We start from the raw sequence: 17,734 nt of genomic DNA on the forward strand, positions 1-17,734 counted from the left end.
TATTGGGTATGGCAGAGCTGGATCTGGCCCATAGCATTCATCCTGCACCCTCCACGATCCTGGCCCCACATTAAAAGAAATTGTAGCCTTGAAAATCAATTATTAACTACAATTCCTTAGTGAATTTTATATTTCTGCACCGACAGAAGCTCATTAAGTTCAAACACATCACGAGGAAAGAAGTCAACAGGTGCACTGGGAAATAGAGTTGAGTTTAGGGCACTGAAGACTGATCAAAAAAATCAAAATTAAAAAAACCCAGCAGTGATCTGACCCGAGCAGCCTGGGCTAGTGGGAGGTGTCCCTGCCCAGTGAGATGAACTTTAAGGTCCTTTCTAACCCAAACCTGTCTGGGATTCTGTAAAATAAAATCTGTTACCTGTTCTGACAGTGCTGCTGTGGCTGTCCCTCCCACAGCCCTGTTCTGGCACCAGTTTGGGGCTGTTGGTGGCTCTGGATCTGGACTGGTTTGGTTGAGTCCCATGCAGGGCCAGGCTGCCCTGGGCTTGTAGCTGCAGGTCCAGGCTGCTGATGGAGGCTGGAATTCCTGCTGCTGTAAACAGGGATAATATTCCCTTTCATCAGGAGGGGAGCGTGTGCCTGCTGCCACAGATGATGTCAAACTCGGGGTATCTCAGGAATCTGTGCTGGGAATGGCTGGGGATGCTCAGGGAATGGGGCTGCAGGGGTGGGGTGGGGGAAGCTGGGGCTGTGCACACCCCACTGCTGCCCTGAGCCACCCTGGCCTGCTACCCCTGCCCTGGCAGCCTCACGGTGCCAGGAGATGGCACATGGACCTCAGCAGCTGGCATGGAGCAGCTGCCCTTGGCACTGCATCCCTGAGCCACCTCCTTAATATCAGTTTGATGGCACAGACAGTGCTGTGGGTGTGGGGGAACATCTCTTGGTGGCAGAGATGATCCTCAGCTCCTGGTGTTTGTACAGCTCTCCTGGCTGGAGCAGGGATGTGTCTGCTCCATCCTGCAGAGAGAGGGGCTGGCTCCGTGCTTGGAGCAGGGCTGGGGAAGGATGCTGAGGGTGCCTCCCGTGATTCCCAGGAACAAAGGCCCCGGTTCTGGAGGCTCTGCAGTCACCAGGAAGATCAGGTGATGTCTGAATAACACCCTGTGTGTGGGAGGTGGGGGGATCCACTTATCGCCTTGGCCAGACATTGACATCCACACCCAGATGACTCATGTGAACTCCGTGCAACTCCCTGCAGATTAGTTCATTTAAATGTCTTATCTTCCCATCCTGGCTTGAGAATTCCTCCTGGAGTTCTGGCCTTTGCCTGTGGTTGCTGTGGCAGCCTGGGCAGCAGAGCAGCCCTGCCAGCTCAGCTGTCACCGGGGCCTTGGCAGGGCTCTGCCACAGCCAGCTGTGTGCAGGCATTTAGAATATGTAAAATCTCTCACTCTGCAGCTCGGTAAGGAGAAAACCACACAGGCACCCGGGGTTTGTGTGCATTCCTGAGCTGTCTGCAGGCAGCTGCATGGGCTGTCACAGCACAGACAAAGATTTGCATGCCCAACTCCTGCATCCCCTGCTCCCACCTCGAGCAGTGGGCTGTCAGGTTGTGCATGCAGATGTGCTCGTTAGAAGATAAAGGCTGCTTTGGAAAAGTTGGTAGCATGGATCTTCCTGAGTAGCTCCTGCAGTTCCCCTTTGTTTTCAGTCCAAGCAGGATCTGTGTCATTAGCAGCCCTCACTGCAGAAATGAGGCAGAGGTGTCACGATTGCCCAAGCTCCATGTCCGGATCGAGGGCGCTGAGTTCCAAATCTGGATTGTGTTGTCATTGAAAAGGAACCATTTACAAATAGCAGTGATGGCACAGGTAGCCTTAAAGGAATTTGGAATGGGAATGAAGGCTACAGATTTTCCTTTGTACCTTAGCTAACCTCTGTGTACAAACTTGGGGATTTAAGTATATATTGGGCTTTTTCCTTGGTGTCCTGTAAAGGAAAGTGTTTCTGATTCTGGGTTTGAGTGACTGCTGCCAAGGCACAGCCTCCTGGTAAGCAAAGATGAGATTCCATCAGTGTCAGGCTTTTAAACTGCCTCCTTTCAGAAGTGCAAGTGTGACTTGAAGCCTTTCCCAGGGAGTTATCCAGCAGGGACAGTCACTGTGCTCTGAAGCCCAGCAGGAAGGTGGCATCCAGCAGTGGTGATGGCTTTGAGGAGTGGCCCAGGCTCTCCGTGAAACCCAGCTGGAGATGTCCAAGAGTGGCTTTGCACTGCAGCACCCCCAGGAATGACGAGGGCACACCAGGATACTCCCAACCAAAGCATTCCAAAAGGCCCTTAATGATTCCAGCACTGGTGAAAGACATATGGATGTGAAATTACAGTCTGAGAAAGTGTTGGAAACGTAGTTATGTTCATCTGTCATTTGTGCCTGGAAATCCTGTACTTCAGGCAGAGTCAAATAGGAGAGATTTGTCATATCAATATTGAGCAAACCAGCTGCAGACACAGGAGTGAGCAGCCCGTGCAAATGACTCGGTTACAGATGAGGAAATTGGGGTTTTGGGGCTACCAGTCACCGTGGTACTGGTGCAGGCTGGGACAGGAGGAGGAGGAAGACCAAGGAGGTCAGGATGTGACCTGGAGCTGACAGTGCTTTGTTTGGTGGTAACTTCCCAACAAGCTGCATCTTGAGATAGCTGGCCAGAGTTAGCCAATATAATTACAGGGTTAATCAAGAAATCATGGCAGAGGCTTGGAAGAGCCCAGAGTGTTTGGCAGCAGGCCCTGGGCTGCTGGAAACACTGTGTCATGGGCACGGGCTGAGCTTTGTGCTCCTAGGGAGGAATTGTTCCACCCTTGGGAGCTGCACTGGGAGAAAGGAATGGTCACCCTCATCTTCCCCAGCTCTGGCACAGGGTGCCCAGAGCAGCTGTGGCTTCCCCGTCCCTGCAAGTGTCCCAGGCCAGGTTGGACAGGGCTTGGAGCCACCTGGGACAGTGGAAGGTGTCCCTGCCCATGGCAGGGGGTGGAACAAAGATGAGCTTTAAGATCCCTACCAACCCAGTGCTTGATTTCCCTGGATAAACCACCGGGTATCCGTGCTGGGAATCTCAGGATGGCATCCCAGCTGACCAGGCAAAGGTTTCCCTTGGGCTGAGCGTGTGTATGAGCAAGGCCTGGGTGGATGAAAGCAGAAGGAAAGGCTTGGGGCAGTTCTGGGGAATGGATGTTTGCATAACTGGGTTTGGGTGGATCCCAGACAGCTGCCAGGGTGGGTGCCTGTCCTGCTCCTGGAGCAGCGCCAGCACCCCGGAGAGGGGGAAGGCTCCTGCCTGGAAACCGTGGGGTGAGCACTGGGAACACAAACCCTGGGACCAGAAGGCCCCTGGGGCTGAGTGTGCCCGAGGTGGCCCCGGGCTGGGGCGAGGCCAGCCCTGAGTCATCCCCTGACCCCGCGGCCCTTGTGCAAGAGGATGTGGGTGACAGCAGCCACTGCCACCAGCTGTGCAGCTCAGCCTCTGTTGGGAATTGCTTGTCCTGCCCAGCTGTGGGGGCGTAGCGTGCCCTACTTCAGTGGGCTCAAACAGCCCAGCAGGAGGAGGTTGGTGTGCAGAGGTGGGCAGGCAGGACGTGGCCCTCAGGAGCCCTGTCCCCTGCGGTCCCTCGGGCTGGGTGTGCTCAGCTGGGCTCCGGGGATCACCCACAGCAGAGCTGTCCCAGGGGTAGGGCCGTGCTCATCCTCCACCTCTGGGAATGGTGTCTGTGTTCCAGGTCCCTGCTCTGCACCAGCCCAAGTGCCACGTGGGTATTTAACAGAGAAAAGGAGGTTATTGCACCCTAAACCTTCTGTTGTCAGTCTCCTGTGGGACAACACGGGCCATGTGAGGAGTTGAGAATGTTCTGAGTGTGGAGGGGGGAGACACCATCAAGTGCTGGTTTTTATGGAGGGGGGAAGTGCAGCTCGGTGTGGAAGAAGTGATGGTGAGCCCTTTGCAGCAGAGAGAGAACCTGATGTGGGGATTTTTCCAGGAAGCTTGAGAAAGACCCAAGAGGAGTCCCATCTCACCACAAACAAACAGATGCATTTTCAGAGTGCTTCACAGAGCTCTTTTGTAGCTGTGTGGGTCTGATTTCTAACTTCCCATGACAGAAACTGAAATTTGCTGCTGCTGCCTTTCCCTGCTCGTGTTCAAGAAACAACTGGACGTGGCACTCAGTGCTCTGGGCTGGGTGACAAGGTGGGGATGGGGCACAGCTTGGACTTGGTGATCTTGGAGGTTTTTTCCAAGCAAAATAATTCTGTGATTCTGTAAATTATGCTGCTGGGCAGCCCTTTGGTGGCAGCTGTGGGGATTTATTTTGGAGAGGGTTGAATTTAGCCCTTCAGCACCCTGTGACTCTGAGGCACAGGGTCCATGGGTGAGGAGTGGTGAGTCCTTGGGGCGAGCAGAGCGCCACTCCCTGCCATCAGCTGCCATCCCTTGCCCAGGAGGAGCAGGGCTGATGCCTCTCCTGGCACAGCCCGTGCTGAGGTCACCTCTCAGCCTTTCTCAGAACCAGCTCTTCGACAGAAGCCGGAGGAGCCGGCGCTTCTCAGAATGAATGGCAGCACACAGCAGCGCTTCCTCTGCCTTCCCAGGGGCATGGCAGCACCCCCAGCCGTGTGTGGCACTCGCTGCTGCTGCGGGCTCGCAACAGGGACTTTTCCAACTTTACCTAGAAAAGAGCTGCAACCCGAAACGCAGCCCCTGTGGTCAGCCAGCTTCCGGCAGTGGCTGCGCTGGCTCCGGCTGCTGCAGCACCGGGGCTGGGCCTGTGCTGGGAACAGAGAGCTGAGGGCACCCCGGGATCCTGGGAACAGGGAGCTGAGGGCACCCCGGGATCCTGGGAATGGAGAGCTGAGGGCACCCCGGGATCCTGGGATGGGGAGCTGAGGGCACCCCGGGATCCTGGGAATGGAGAGCTGAGGGCACCCCAGGATCCTGGGAATGGGGAGCTGAGGGCACCCCAGGATCCTGGGAACAGGGAGCTGAGGGCACCCCGGGATCCTGGGAACAGAGAGCTGAGGGCACCCCGGGATCCTGGGAATGGGGAGCTGAGGGCACCCCGGGATCCTGGGAATGGGGAGCTGAGGGCACCCCGGGATCCTGGGAACAGGGAGCTGAGGGCACCCCGGGATCCTGGGAATGGGGAGCTGAGGGCACCCCGGGATCCTGGGAATGGAGAGCTGAGGGCACCCCGGGATCCTGGGAATGGAGAGCTGAGGGCACCCCGAGATCCTGGGAACGGGGAGCTGGGAACACCCCAGGATCCTGGGAACGGGGAGCTGGGAGCACCCCAGGATCCTGGGAACGGGGAGCTGAGGGCACCCCGGGATCCTGGGAACAGGGAGCTGAGAGCACCCCGGGATCCTGGGAACAGAGAGCTGAGGGCACCCCAGGATCCTGGGAACAGGGAGCTGAGGGCACCCCAGGATCTTGGGATGAGGAGCAGAGTGTAGCCCAGGATGCTGGGATGAGGAGCAGAGTGTAGCCCAGGATGCTGGGGTGAGGAGCAGAGTGTAGCCCGGGATCCTGGGATGAGGAGCAGAGTGTAGCCCAGGATGCTGGGATGAGGAGCAGAGTGTAGCCCAGGATCCTGGGGTGAGGAGCAGAGTGTAGCCCAGGATGCTGGGATGAGGAGCAGAGTGTAGCCCAGGATGCTGGGATGAGGAGCAGAGTGTAGCCCAGGATGCTGGGATGAGGAGCAGAGTGTAGCCCAGGATGCTGGGGTGAGGAGCAGAGTGTAGCCCAGGATCCTGGGAACGGGGAGCAGAGGGCATCATCGGTCTGTGGGTGCCAGCAGCTGCACAGGAGCTCAGGCAGCCTCCCCTCCCCAGGCTCACTCAGTGCCTCTGAAACCCTTCCAAAGCCCCAAGATGGACATGAGGCCGTATCTTTAAAGGCACCCCAGGGCTGAGCTGAAGTTCAGCAGAAACTGGATCATGGAGATATAAATCTTTTATTGACCCCTGAGTGGCCGTGCTGGGAGCCAGGCTGGCCCAGCAGGATCACCATCCCCTGACCTTTCAGCATTCCTGCTCCGTTCTGTTGGTGCTGGCTCTGCTTAAATATTTATTTATTTGAAAGCAAACACCCCCACACTCCCAGCAGGGACAGGGACAGGCTGTGTGTCAGCAGCCTGGTCACATCCAGCTCCTCTCTGCGGGGCTGGGGGAGGCTGAAGAACAGGCTCAAGGTTTCCAGGGAAATCCAGCATGAGGAGTGTGTGCAGAAGGCAGAGCTGTGTCCTGCAGTGCTGGCAGCTTCCTTCTGTCCTCTCTGGAGAGTGGCAGCCCCAGCCTGGGCCAGGCAGCATTGCCTGCTGCCTGCACTGCTGCATCCTGGGGATTTATCTGCCCCTCTCTCCCCGTGCTTTCCCAGCCTGTTTGGGTGGACACCCCCTGTTTCTCACTGGGTGGCAGTTGGACGTGTCCAGATAAATGCTGGGTTTGGGTGGTGCTAACCAGCTGTGGGAGTGGGAGGCAGATCAGTGCAGCCCAGTCGGGGTGGCAGGGGATGGCCAGGTCCTTCCCTGAGGCTGTCCCTGCACAGGGAATTCCAGGTGCCCCTTAACCCTTTCCCGGTGGGTCAGTGCCACAGGGCACTGCCAGTTCAGACACCCACAGGGCTGTGTCTCCTTGTCCTCAGTTTTCCCCTGCCTCAGCCTCTGGAGTTCACGTGAAGCATGGTTTGGTTTCCATCTTTCAACCCTGACATGAGAACTAGAGGTGCTTTGTTGGTTTGGTTCAAATCAGAGCCAGGATTTACTGACTTTGAGGGCTGGGGCTTTCAGAAACCCAGTGAGTTTGGAAGCTCTGAGCAGGCTGCAGAAGCTGTGGGTGCTGTTTGATTTCACCTTCTGGGCCTGGAAGGATCAAGTCACAGCCTCTGCAGCAGCTGCAGCGCTGGCTTAAATTGCAGAGCAATGTTGGAAAGTGCTTGGGGTATTTGTTATGAAGCACTGCAGGTAGGGAAAGTTGGTGCTTCCCTCACCCCTTTCATCCTTCTCAAGGATGGGGCCTGGGAATGCTCTGGGGATGGCCTTAGAAATGTTTTTGGGAACAAGGAAAATATTTCTGGAGCAAGAAAGGGGCAGGCAGGAGCTTCAGGGCTCCTGTGTCTACCTAGAAACCTCAGGACATGGGCCTGAGGGTCCAGGCAATCCCACAAATATAAACTGCATTTTAGTCTGATTTTCCTCGTCCTCTGCCCTTCTTTCTTCCCTGGAGGAACAGGGGGAAGTGCAGTTGGTGTTGTTGGTTTTCCCTGGGTGGGAGATGCTGGACCTGAGCACAAATGTTGAGCTGCCCCCTTCTCCCTAATGAGGCTTTCACTACAGCAGGAAGAACACAGTGCAGTGCTGCCAGTTCCTACTATTAAACCTTAATTGTGGGACTGGCGTTCCCTACAGTCCAAAATATTTTGGCACTTGTCTTGGTAAAAGCGTATTTTTTTTTTGTACATAGATTTTTTTTTTCCCTTTTATTAGCAGAAACCATCTGCCCTGTAAACAGAGATCAGGAGCAAACAGCCTTCCTGGCAGCTCTGCATCACGTGGGAATGCTGTGGTGCCTGCATGGGAAAGGGCCTGCTTTCTGCTTTCTGCCTTCTCATCCTGGCAAAAGGAAACTCCAGGCACATCAGAAGCAGCTAATTTAAGCTGATGAGTCTTGGCATCGCATCTGAATTGCAGAGAGGATGTGACTGGAGCTCTCTGTAGAGGTGCACAGCCCTGATTAAGCAGGATGGATGCTCCTGGGAATGAGGGGGAGCATGGAGGGAAGGGGTTGGAGCCGGAGATTCAGGCAGGGAATGACAAAAAGCCAGGAGTTTGCAGTGCTGCAAAAACGAGCTGGGAGCCCAGAGAAGAGCCTGGCCAGCCAGTGTGGTGAGCTTTGGTTGCTGTTAATCAGCAGTGTTGATTGATTTTTGATTATCAGCATCCCTTGGTGTTAATGCAGTCACCCTTCAGCGTGCCTGCTGTGTCCAGGGCTCCCCAGCTGTGTCACCTGTGAGAGCACACACACCTTACCTCAGCCAGCCCCAGTTCAGCTTCCATTTCAGAGCATATCTCCCGCGTGGGAGGAGAACCAGACTGGATGGGAAACCAGTTTGATGTTGAAGTGTAAGGTGTCAGGACGTGGGGTGCACCCCTCCTCCTCTTCTGTGGCTTTCTGTTCCGCTCCTGCCTTTATTTTTAACATCTCTGGCGAGTACACGAGTGCCTGTGTGACTCTACAGGCTCCTCAGACTGAGTGTGTGTCAGTGACATTCCTGTGTCCAGTGACATTCCTGCCTGTGACTTAAACATGGACTATGAGAGACTTTGTATGGCTGAGGGAAAACTCTACAGGCAGCACACTGCAATGTATCTGTCCCTCACTGTAGCCTGAACCAGACAGGATTCTCTTTTTAATTAAAAAGGAAGTATTTCAGCTATGGAAGAATTTCCAGTACTTGGTTTCTTTTATCAGAGAGCACAGCCAAGCTTTGCTTGACCAAAAAAAGCAGAAAATCTTCCTCAAACACAAATTAAAAGATTGTAAGATGGCAGCAGATTTCTAGCACTGGGAAATGCTTGTCCAGACGTGAAATCTGGGCTGGTTTATTGTCCAGTGGTTGTGCATTTATGCTGAGGTGTATGTGAGGGAGCAAGGGCTGGGGACAGTGAGTAGCTGGGGAGGAAACCCGAACTGAGCAGCCCCAATTCCCAGCAGTGCCTCGGGCTGGCACTTTGCAGACTTTCCAGTGAGATGCAAATGCAGATAAGTGCAGATAAGTGCAGAGCTGCTGCATCGAGGAATGTCCCGTGGCTGTGGAGCTGTCTGTGCTGTGCTCTGGGGGCAGGTTTTCAGGTGGCAAAGGCTAATTGTGCCCTGCTGTGTGATCCTCAGGAGAGAAACCTGGACTGGTTCCCCCGGATGAGGGCCATGTCCCTGGTCAGCAGCGACTCGGAGGGAGAGCAGAACGAGCTGAGGAACCTGCAGGAGAAGTTGGAGTCCACCATGAAGCTCGTGACCAACCTCTCTGGGCAGCTCTCAGAGCTCAAGGATCAGGTAAGGAGCGGGCACACCCTGTGATGGGCAGCACAGGCTCCTGCCAGCCCCTCCTGCAGTTGGGGTTCTGCAGCTCCACGGCTTCTCCAGACCCCAGGGAGAGCCTCCCCAGAGTGACTCATGGGTAGGAAAGCAGTGACAAACCAGATGTCCCTCCAGAGCCCCATGCTCCAGCTGACCTGCCTGGTGCTGGCCCAATAGGCGAGTTCCAGAGTGGCCACATCAGGAAGGGAAAAGATGTGTTAAAAAAGTCACCAGAGTTCACTTGAATCAGTCCTGGCTGGGGCAGGGAGCCTGTGTGTGTTGTTGTTGTTGTTTGGGGTTTTAACCCCAAGAGCTGAGCGCGATCCTGTCAGCCAGAGGGTGTGACACTGACACCAGGGCTGTGTCACCCTGTGCACCTCAAAACCCACCGAGAAACTGGAGAAGCACTCGAGTGGTTACTGGTGGTGCTGGTCCCTGTGTGCTGTGGCTGTGCTGCTGTGCAGATGTGATTTGGCTGCTGCCACCCCCAGCCTGCAGCTCACACATCCCAGGAGGGTTTGCACTGCACCACACGCTGCTGCTGCGAACCAGCCAGTGCTCCACAGACCTCACAGGGCTTTTCTGGTGCAGCAGCTTCTCTGCAGAGCTGGTTGGCTTCTGCCTTGGCTGGGCTGGAGGTTGTCGTGGGGCTGGTGCCCAGCCCAGCCCCAGCCATGGCTTTGTGAAGGACAGAGGCAGCAGAGCTTCAGCTGGTGCTGTCCCTGGGGATTCCAGCCTAACTGGAGGGAGCAGGGAAAGCACTGCTGCCTGTGCTGGCAGGAGCTGTTTGTGGTGGCTGCTTATCTCTGTGCATTAATAACCTGAGCCAGATGGTTCAATTAGTGAATTGATGTAGGTATTGGCACTGGCTAAGATTAATTGCTGACTTGCACCTGGGTGGTGCATGGAGCTGCCCGGGGCAGGAGTGGCCCAGCAGCTCTGGGTCAGTTCCTCTCCCAGCTCCAGTGCCATCCCTGCTGCCCAGCTCTGCTGGGCTGGCTGGGTGTCTCCATGGACCACTCCTCTGTCAGGAGCCCTGGCAGCACTGCCTGAGATCAGCTCCTGCCTTCTGATCACTGGGGCTGCAGCTGGGCCCTGTCCCGAGCACCCTGTGGAGGCAAGGAAGGGATTAATGGGGACTGGGAGCTGACAGCCTCGCTGCCCCGGGCTGTAATTAGTTCTCAGGCTCGGTGCCACAGAGCCCCTTGCTCCACTTGTTCTGAGGATGGAGGGCAGAGGCAGTTGCTCTTTTGTCTGGGCTTTAATTCTTGCCGGGCAGTGGTTTGGCTGTTTTGCCTGGAAGCAATGACCCTGCCCCGTGTGTGCTGTGTCCCTGCTGAAGGCTCTCTCTCCAAGTGCTCTGCAGGCACAGGAGCCTCCCCACGGCCACAGCCTCACGACACATTTCTTCTTTCTGAAGCTCGCAGCCCTCTTGGCTGACCAAGCACTAAAACCTCTCCTTGCTCTTTGTGAAAATAAGAATGAAGGGTTTAGCTTTTAGAGAGCTATTTGACTGTAAAAGCAAGAGAGGAAACCAGCTTCATTAGTGTGGTGATAGCTTTTAGGAATTCCCCTAAGTACCATTATTGAGAGCCCTGCTGAAGATGCAGGATGCTCCAATTATGTGACAAAGCCAGTATATCCCTCCTCCTGATCAGGAACTGTCTCCAGGAAAGGAACTAACTCAGGGAATTTTTATTTGTATTTATTTTCTTGTAATTAAATAAAGGGAAAACCTCTCATTCATTTGCTCTTCAAGCTTGTTAGGTTGCTGGAGACTTTAATTATTAGAAGCCGAGTTCCAGCCCGCCTCCTTCCCCAAAGTGCACCAAGAGCCATTAAAATCCTGATCACTTTAATTCTGTGTGAAAAGATTACACCATAATTGTCTGCAGCAGCAGGGGATTAGATGTAATCAGCCAGAAATCCTCCCCAGAGTTTGAGCATCGCTCCTGGGGCTGGGGACAGCCCCCCTGGGCTCCAGGTGTGACTCAGGGTGACAGGGTACAGGCAGGTGCCATGTCCAGTGGGGATCCTGCTCCTGGCCCAGCTGGTGCCCTGTTCCTGGAGGTGACTCCAGCTCACCACAACCTTTGGAGCCAGGCTGCCTCTGTCAGGCCCAGGCGTTATCTGGGAGCCCAGCCTGGCTCAGCTGAACCCCGGGCCCCCTGGGCAGTGTTTGGGTCCTGTCAGCACAATTCCAGGCCTGGCAGCTCCCTGGGGTTTTGCTGTGCCTGGCTTTTATGGCCTGTTAGCCCAGGTGTGCTGTCACTGGAAAGCTTTTGCAGGAGATTCACTCTGCAGTAAATGTGATGGCAGTAAGTTGCTCCCTCCTGCAGCCCTGTGCCCTCCACACAGCATTAAGCATAGTGCAGGATTAATATGTTCTGCATTGACACTAAAATTGCATTTCTCCCTCTTATTTATGGTTGGTTGCTTTATTCTTCCCTTTTTAAAAAGCCACATCTTCTACAAACACCTGCACCAGGGTGCCCCATGCCTTTTCTACCCAGCCTGAAACATATCTCCTACAGTCCCTTTTCTTTATTCCTCTTTCTTTCCATTTTTATTCCATGAGTCCTCTGAAACATTTTATTGGCAGTGTGAAATTGTGACTCTCAGTTTGCTCAGCGAAGATAATTAACATCAAGGGGCATTTTTAAGCCAAGTCCTTGTGGCCCCTCTGCATTTCCATTTGTAGGTTATCATAGCAGCAGTTTAACATTCGGGTTCAGCAGGGGGTGGGTTGTGTGTGTGCTCAGGGAGCTCTGGGACAACCCCTCTCCTCCTGCTCCCATTCCCTGTGGAGCATTAGAAGCTTTTTGTGTGCCCTGGCCTCGGGAGGCTGCAGTCAGCCCTTGGGAAAGGGAAAACAGCAGCTCTGCCTCCCCTTGGGCCAGCCAGTGAGCAAGATGCTGGGCTGAGGTCAAGGTTAATTATGGTTTCCAGAGGAAGGATGGTGTTTCCTGGTGGTTAAGGGAGTGCCACTGGGCACACGGTGAGCTGTGGGGTGTGCAGCAGAGGAACCTTGCAGAGGCTGTCCAGTGCTGCCCATCTGGAGCAATCCCATTCCCCACAGAGAGCTCCAGACCTGAGGTCAGCCACTGGCTGGCCACCAGGATACCCTGCCCCAGCTGGGAAGCTCCATCAGCACTGAAACTGGGGTTTTAAACAGACACACTCCAGTGGTTTACTGGTGACCATGGTGGTGGGGCTGGGGTGACTGTTGGATTTGATCTTGGAGGTCTTTTCCAACTTTACCAATTCTGTGATCCCAAGTGTGTTACAAATGAACAAAACATGTACACACCACCTCCCTTCTCTGGGGTTGCTGCCACAAGCAGGGATATTGGCTGGCATTTGTCATTAAACAGCAAAAACTGGAGAAGTTAAATGGTGGCTGTAGCTGGAAGGAGCAGCCCGAGCAGATGGGAGTGTGGATCATGTGCCATGGTGAGGCTGAGCCCTGAGGGTGTGGGGGCTCTTGGGGGAGCCCAGGTTCCCTCAGGGGGGCAGGGATGAGGCTGTCCTGGTGTTCCCTGTGAGCCATCCCATGTTGTGGCTCCTCTGCAGCCACAGCGTGGCGGAGCTGTGGGGTCCAGCTGTGGGATCCAGCTGCTCGCTCCTGAGACCCTGCCCAGCCAGAGTCATTCCTTAGATGGCTTATGTAACTTGTCAGAAACCTCCTGAAGCTTTAAAAAGCAGAGTGGAGCCACTGGATTGTGGCCATTTCTCAGTATCAGTAATACCAGTGATCCATTTCCCGTTCACGGTTCACTGCTTGGGAGATCGTTATTTAACAACTGGGAAGCAGATGGGGAACGCCGAGGTTTGGGGCGTGTGGCAGTGAGGTGGTTAAGTCCTGCCTTGGCAGATGGGGAGGGCTCTTGGCTCACTCGGGATGAGAGCGGGGCGTGCTCAGTGTTTTCCAGCAAAGGCAAGGGTATTCCCAGCCTGACTGCAGGGCTCGCCCCTTTTTCCGCCCCCTCTGCTGGACGGGTTACAGAGAATTCCTGACAGGGGAGGTTTCTGCAGGCTGCTCCCCGCTCCTATTGCTGCTGTCTGCCGGGCTCTGCCGGGCTGTCCCTGGCACAGCAGTGTCCAAGCTCTGCCAGGCTGTCCCTGGCACAGCAGTGTCTGAGCTCTGCCGGGCTGTCCCTGGCACAGCAGTGTGCAGGCTCTGCCGGGCTGTCCCTGGCACAGCAGTGTCTGAGCTCTGCCGGGCTGTCCCTGGCACAGCAGTGTCCGGGCTCTGCCGGGCTGTCCCTGGCACAGCAGTGTCTGAGCTCTGCTGGGCTGTCCCTGGCACAGCAGTGTCCGGGCTCTGCCGGGCTGTCCCTGGCACAGCAGTGTCTGAGCTCTGCCGGGCTGTCCCTGGCACAGCAGTGTCCGGGCTCTGCTGGGCTGTCCCTGGCACAGCAGTGTCCGGGCTCTGCCAGTGCTGGGCTGTCCCTGGCACAGCAGTGTCCGGGCTCTGCTGGGCTGTCCCTGGCACAGCAGTGTCCGGGCTCTGCCGGGCTGTCCCTGGCACAGCAGTGTGCGGGCTCTGCTGGGCTGTCCCTGGCACAGCAGTGTCCGGGCTCTGCTGGGCTGTCCCTGGCACAGCAGTGTCTGGGCTCTGCCGGGCTGTCCCTGGCACAGCAGTGTCCGGGCTCTGCTGGGCTGTCCCTGGCACAGCAGTGTGCAGGCTCTGCTGGGCTGTCCCTGGCACAGCAGTGTGCAGGCTCTGCTGGGCTGTCCCTGGCACAGCAGTGTGCAGGCTCTGCTGGGCTGTCCCTGGCACAGCAGTGTCCAAGCTCTGCCGGGCTGTCCCTGGCACAGCAGTGTCCGGGCTCTGCCGGGCTGTCCCTGGCACAGCAGTGTGCGGGCTCTGCCGGGCTGTCCCTGGCACAGCAGTGTGTGGGCTCTGCTGGGCTGTCCCTGGCACAGCAGTGTGCAGGCTCTGCTGGGCTGTCCCTGGCACAGCAGTGTCCGAGCTCTGCTGGGCTGTCCCTGGCACAGCAGTGTCCGAGCTCTGCCGGGCTGTCCCTGGCACAGCAGTGTCCGAGCTCTGCCAGTGCTGGGCTGTCCCTGGCACAGCAGTGTCTGGGCTCTGCCAGGCTGTCCCTGGCACAGCAGTGTCCAAGCTCTGCCGGGCTGTCCCTGGCACAGCAGTGTCCAAGCTCTGCTGGGCTGTCCCTGGCACAGCAGTGTCCGGGCTCTGCTGGGCTGTCCCTGGCACAGCAGTGTGCGGGCTCTGCTGGGCTGTCCCTGGCACAGCAGTGTGCGGGCTCTGCTGGGCTGTCCCTGGCACAGCAGTGTCCGGGCTCTGCCGGGCTGTCCCTGGCACAGCAGTGTCTGGGCACACAGACACTCGTGGCCATGCTGGGGCTGGAGTCCCCCCTGCCCCAGGAGCAGGCGCTGGCTGTAGCCCGGGCTCTCCGCAGCAAGCGCCAAGCACAACAGGCCCTTGGGCGAGCTGACGCACAGGAAGCGCCAGGGCCTAATGAGCAAACTTGTTAATTTTCCAGATGACAGAGCAGAGGAAGCAGAAGCAGCGCATCGGTCTCCTTGGACACCCCCCACCCATGAATGTGAACCTGCAGCAGCAACCAGCCTGAGCTGGGAGGGTCACCCCGAACAACCCCAGCCCGGAGGCTGCTCCCTGAACCTTCTGTGCATCCTGTAAATACCCTGGTTTTATACTTAGATGTATATGACTGCTACTCTTATCAAGCTGGGGGCGCGTGGATTGTGATTAGAACTGTTGGCACGGGACAGAGGTTAAACTTTGTGCCAAAACTATCAAAATTGCCTTTTCCTTGGAAGGACTTAAGAGAGCACCTGAATTGCACTTGAAAAGATTATTTGACTATGTGACATGTATTTTGTATTTAAAAAAAAAAGAATAGAATAGCTAGTATTTATGTTTTTATACAATTGTGCAATATGAATTATGCAATCACAATATATTTGGAACTCCTGAATGTCCTAAGGGAGTGCACATCTTTGGATCTGGTGTGTTAGTACAATGTAATAAATGGTATAAAATTACAGGTGTAAATGAGGCTGCTGCAAAATTGTGTAACTGGTGATTTTTTCATACCCTTGGACATTTTTGTACCATGTGTGTAAATATCTTGCAATGCCATATTTGTTGCCTCTTCCTCCCAGGGATGATGCTGGGACTCCGTGAGCTGTTCAATTGGTATCGATTAAAGCAAAACATTATTTTGAAGCTTCCGAGTGAGGAAAGCAGGAGGTATTTTTCAAGAGATTTCTTTAGAGTACTGAAGCTAGAAGAGCTCAGACACCGGGTTTTTTAAATGCTAAGATTTCTTAAAGGGAACTTTTTATGCAAAATGAAGTTTGGAATGAGGATGCACTGCTGGCAAGTCGGTGCAGTCTCCCAGGACCAAGCCGAGGCTGTCCAGGCTTTGCATTCTCAGTGTGTAGGATCCTCTCCTTCTATTTTTTCATTAGAGACCTACGTGCCTGCTAAAGCTTTAGCAAACAGGCACTGCACCGACTGAAACGTGTCCTGTAGCTGAGCACTGATGTGTGTAATGCTTGTGTGAGAGCCACTGGTTTGAGGCTGCTCTGTCCCACCCCTTCCTCTCCCTGCCCCCTTTCATTTGGTCACTTTCTTTGGTTTCTGATTCTCCAGAGTGTGAAAGGAAACTTGTTGGGTTGTTGTTTGGTTGGTTTTTTTCCTCCAATCCGCTGCATAGTTTTATACATGGACCTCATTTTACAGAAGCTGACTTCTCTGCAATACTGTCTACAAAAGAAAAAAAAAGAAAAAAAGCTACAGAAAGAGCTATGAAAATTTGTAAATGCATAAATATAGGTATTTAAATAAATGATGCAAAATACTCTATGGTCAGAGGCTGCTGGTGGTTTGTGTCCCCTCCAAGGTGGTGTGTGGGAGTTCTGTCACACACAGAGGTGTCCTGGGATGCGGTGTCACAGGGGCCTGGCAGGTAAGGATGAGGCTTTTCCCAGTGCCCACAGGGCCAGAGGCTGATTTTTTTAAAACCAGAGCATGTCCCTCTTCCAGCAGTGAGAGGCACTGGCACCCAGGGAACTTCACCTAGGGTCACTCCGGGCTGGGATACTTCACACTCTCCCCATGGATAGTTTAGGTTTGTGGCTGTCATTGGAGCATGTGAGAGTTCAAAACCCCTCCAGCACCAAGTATCGTGTGCAGAGGAGCATTGCTGATTATGTGTATTTGATTAAGATGTAGCAGGAACTACCTGGTACAATTAATCATCTTTAATCTGGTAAGTGCACAACCTGTCTGAGGTGGGTGGGTGCCCCTAGCTCAGGTCATCAGGAAAGCTCAGCAGGAGGGCACCCGAGGGGGAGGAGGAAGGAGGGCAGCCTGACCAGCAGTCTCCCAGCCAGATTTATCGGTGAGATTGTGACTCCTTAATCACATGCATTTCCATATATATCTCCTGGCAAATCTGTCTTCCCCTCTGCAGCAAGGTGTGTGCAGAGGGAGCGCGGCGCTGCGGCTGCCGCCGGCGCGGCGCGGTGGAGGAGCAGGATTTCGTTTTCCCTGAGCAGCAGAGACACGTACCTGACTCACTCCTTCCCCTCCTGCCATCCAGGGATAAGCAGACACACAAATTTGTCAGGCTTCCCGGAGCCTCTGCCAGTCAGGTGAGAGGGAGGCGGCTGAGCACAGCCTGAGAGGGCACCCCTGAGGATGGGAGCTGTTGCTTCATCTTTACCTTAAAAAGGCAGAAGCAGCGAGTGCCTCGGCACGGGCACAGCCCTGCTCTGCTCTGTGATCCGTGTGACACCAGCGGGGTGGAACCCGGGCCTCTCACTGCGGCTCTGCCTTCCCAGGAGCTGTGGGGAGATGCAAAAAGGGAGGTTCTCTCCCTCGGGTGCAGCTGCAGCAAGAGGAGCAGAGCACAGCCACCACCCCGGCAGTGGGGATGCAGTTGTGCAGGGCAGGTGGGTGGTTCCAGGGGTGGCTCACACTGTGTCCCCAGCCTGAGCAGAGGCTGTGTCAGCTGGTCAGCAGAGGAAAGTGACTCTGTTCCTCCCCTCAGCCCACGTACAGGTCATTCCTGTCTGCAGATTCATTTCTGCAGTGACATTTCATGCATGACCATCACATTTTTCCTTTTTTCTTCTTGGGTTTTCTAAGCCTTTTTAAATTTTTCTTTCTGGCTGAACTCCTCTGCCCATGATGGCTGTGCCAGCAGAGACAGGGAATGGTGAAAACCCTGCTGGGGCTGGTGGTGGTTCTGTCCCTGCAGCTTCCGAGGTCAAATCTGTGTCAGGACTTTCCCATTCTGGGCTGAGATATGGTGCCCCATGGCAACTTCTGATCTCAGAGAAAAGCTGTGTCAGGGATCTGTTTAATTTCCCCATTTGGGGTACTCTTTTCCACAAAAGCTGAGTATCTCTGACATCACAAAAAGCTTTATTCACAATTATTGGACTCTCAAGTGAAAAAAATCCTGCAAAACTTGAGAAAGGCATCTGTAATTAAGTTTAGGTCCTGCACGGAAGGGAGCTTTTTGGCTCTAAAAACACATCACTGACATCCAGTAAAATTAATGATTGGGTGACAGAGAGATGGCTGTTGGTTTAAGGATTAGATTGAAACCAGGGAGGTTCCACCTGCCCTGCACACACCTGGG

The 17,734-nt window shown here is 54.8% G+C and overlaps 1 protein-coding gene across 1 annotated transcript in view; it reads left to right on the forward strand.

Annotated features, from left to right (window-relative positions):
- The window catches only part of ITPR1 (inositol 1,4,5-trisphosphate receptor type 1), a 163,560-nt gene extending 147,612 nt beyond the window's left edge, over positions 1-15,948 (forward strand). Inside the window, exons 57-58 of the mRNA XM_059856856.1 lie at positions 8,904-9,065; positions 14,600-15,948. Coding sequence (XP_059712839.1) covers positions 8,904-9,065; positions 14,600-14,689 — 252 coding nt within the window. The 3' untranslated portion in view covers positions 14,690-15,948. The remainder of the gene's footprint in view (positions 1-8,903; positions 9,066-14,599) is intronic.
- Positions 15,949-17,734: the final 1,786 nt, after the last annotated feature.

The sequence above is a fragment of the Haemorhous mexicanus genome, chromosome 11, assembly GCF_027477595.1.
Source record: "Haemorhous mexicanus isolate bHaeMex1 chromosome 11, bHaeMex1.pri, whole genome shotgun sequence".
In the NCBI taxonomy this organism is placed as follows: Eukaryota; Metazoa; Chordata; class Aves; order Passeriformes; family Fringillidae; genus Haemorhous; species Haemorhous mexicanus.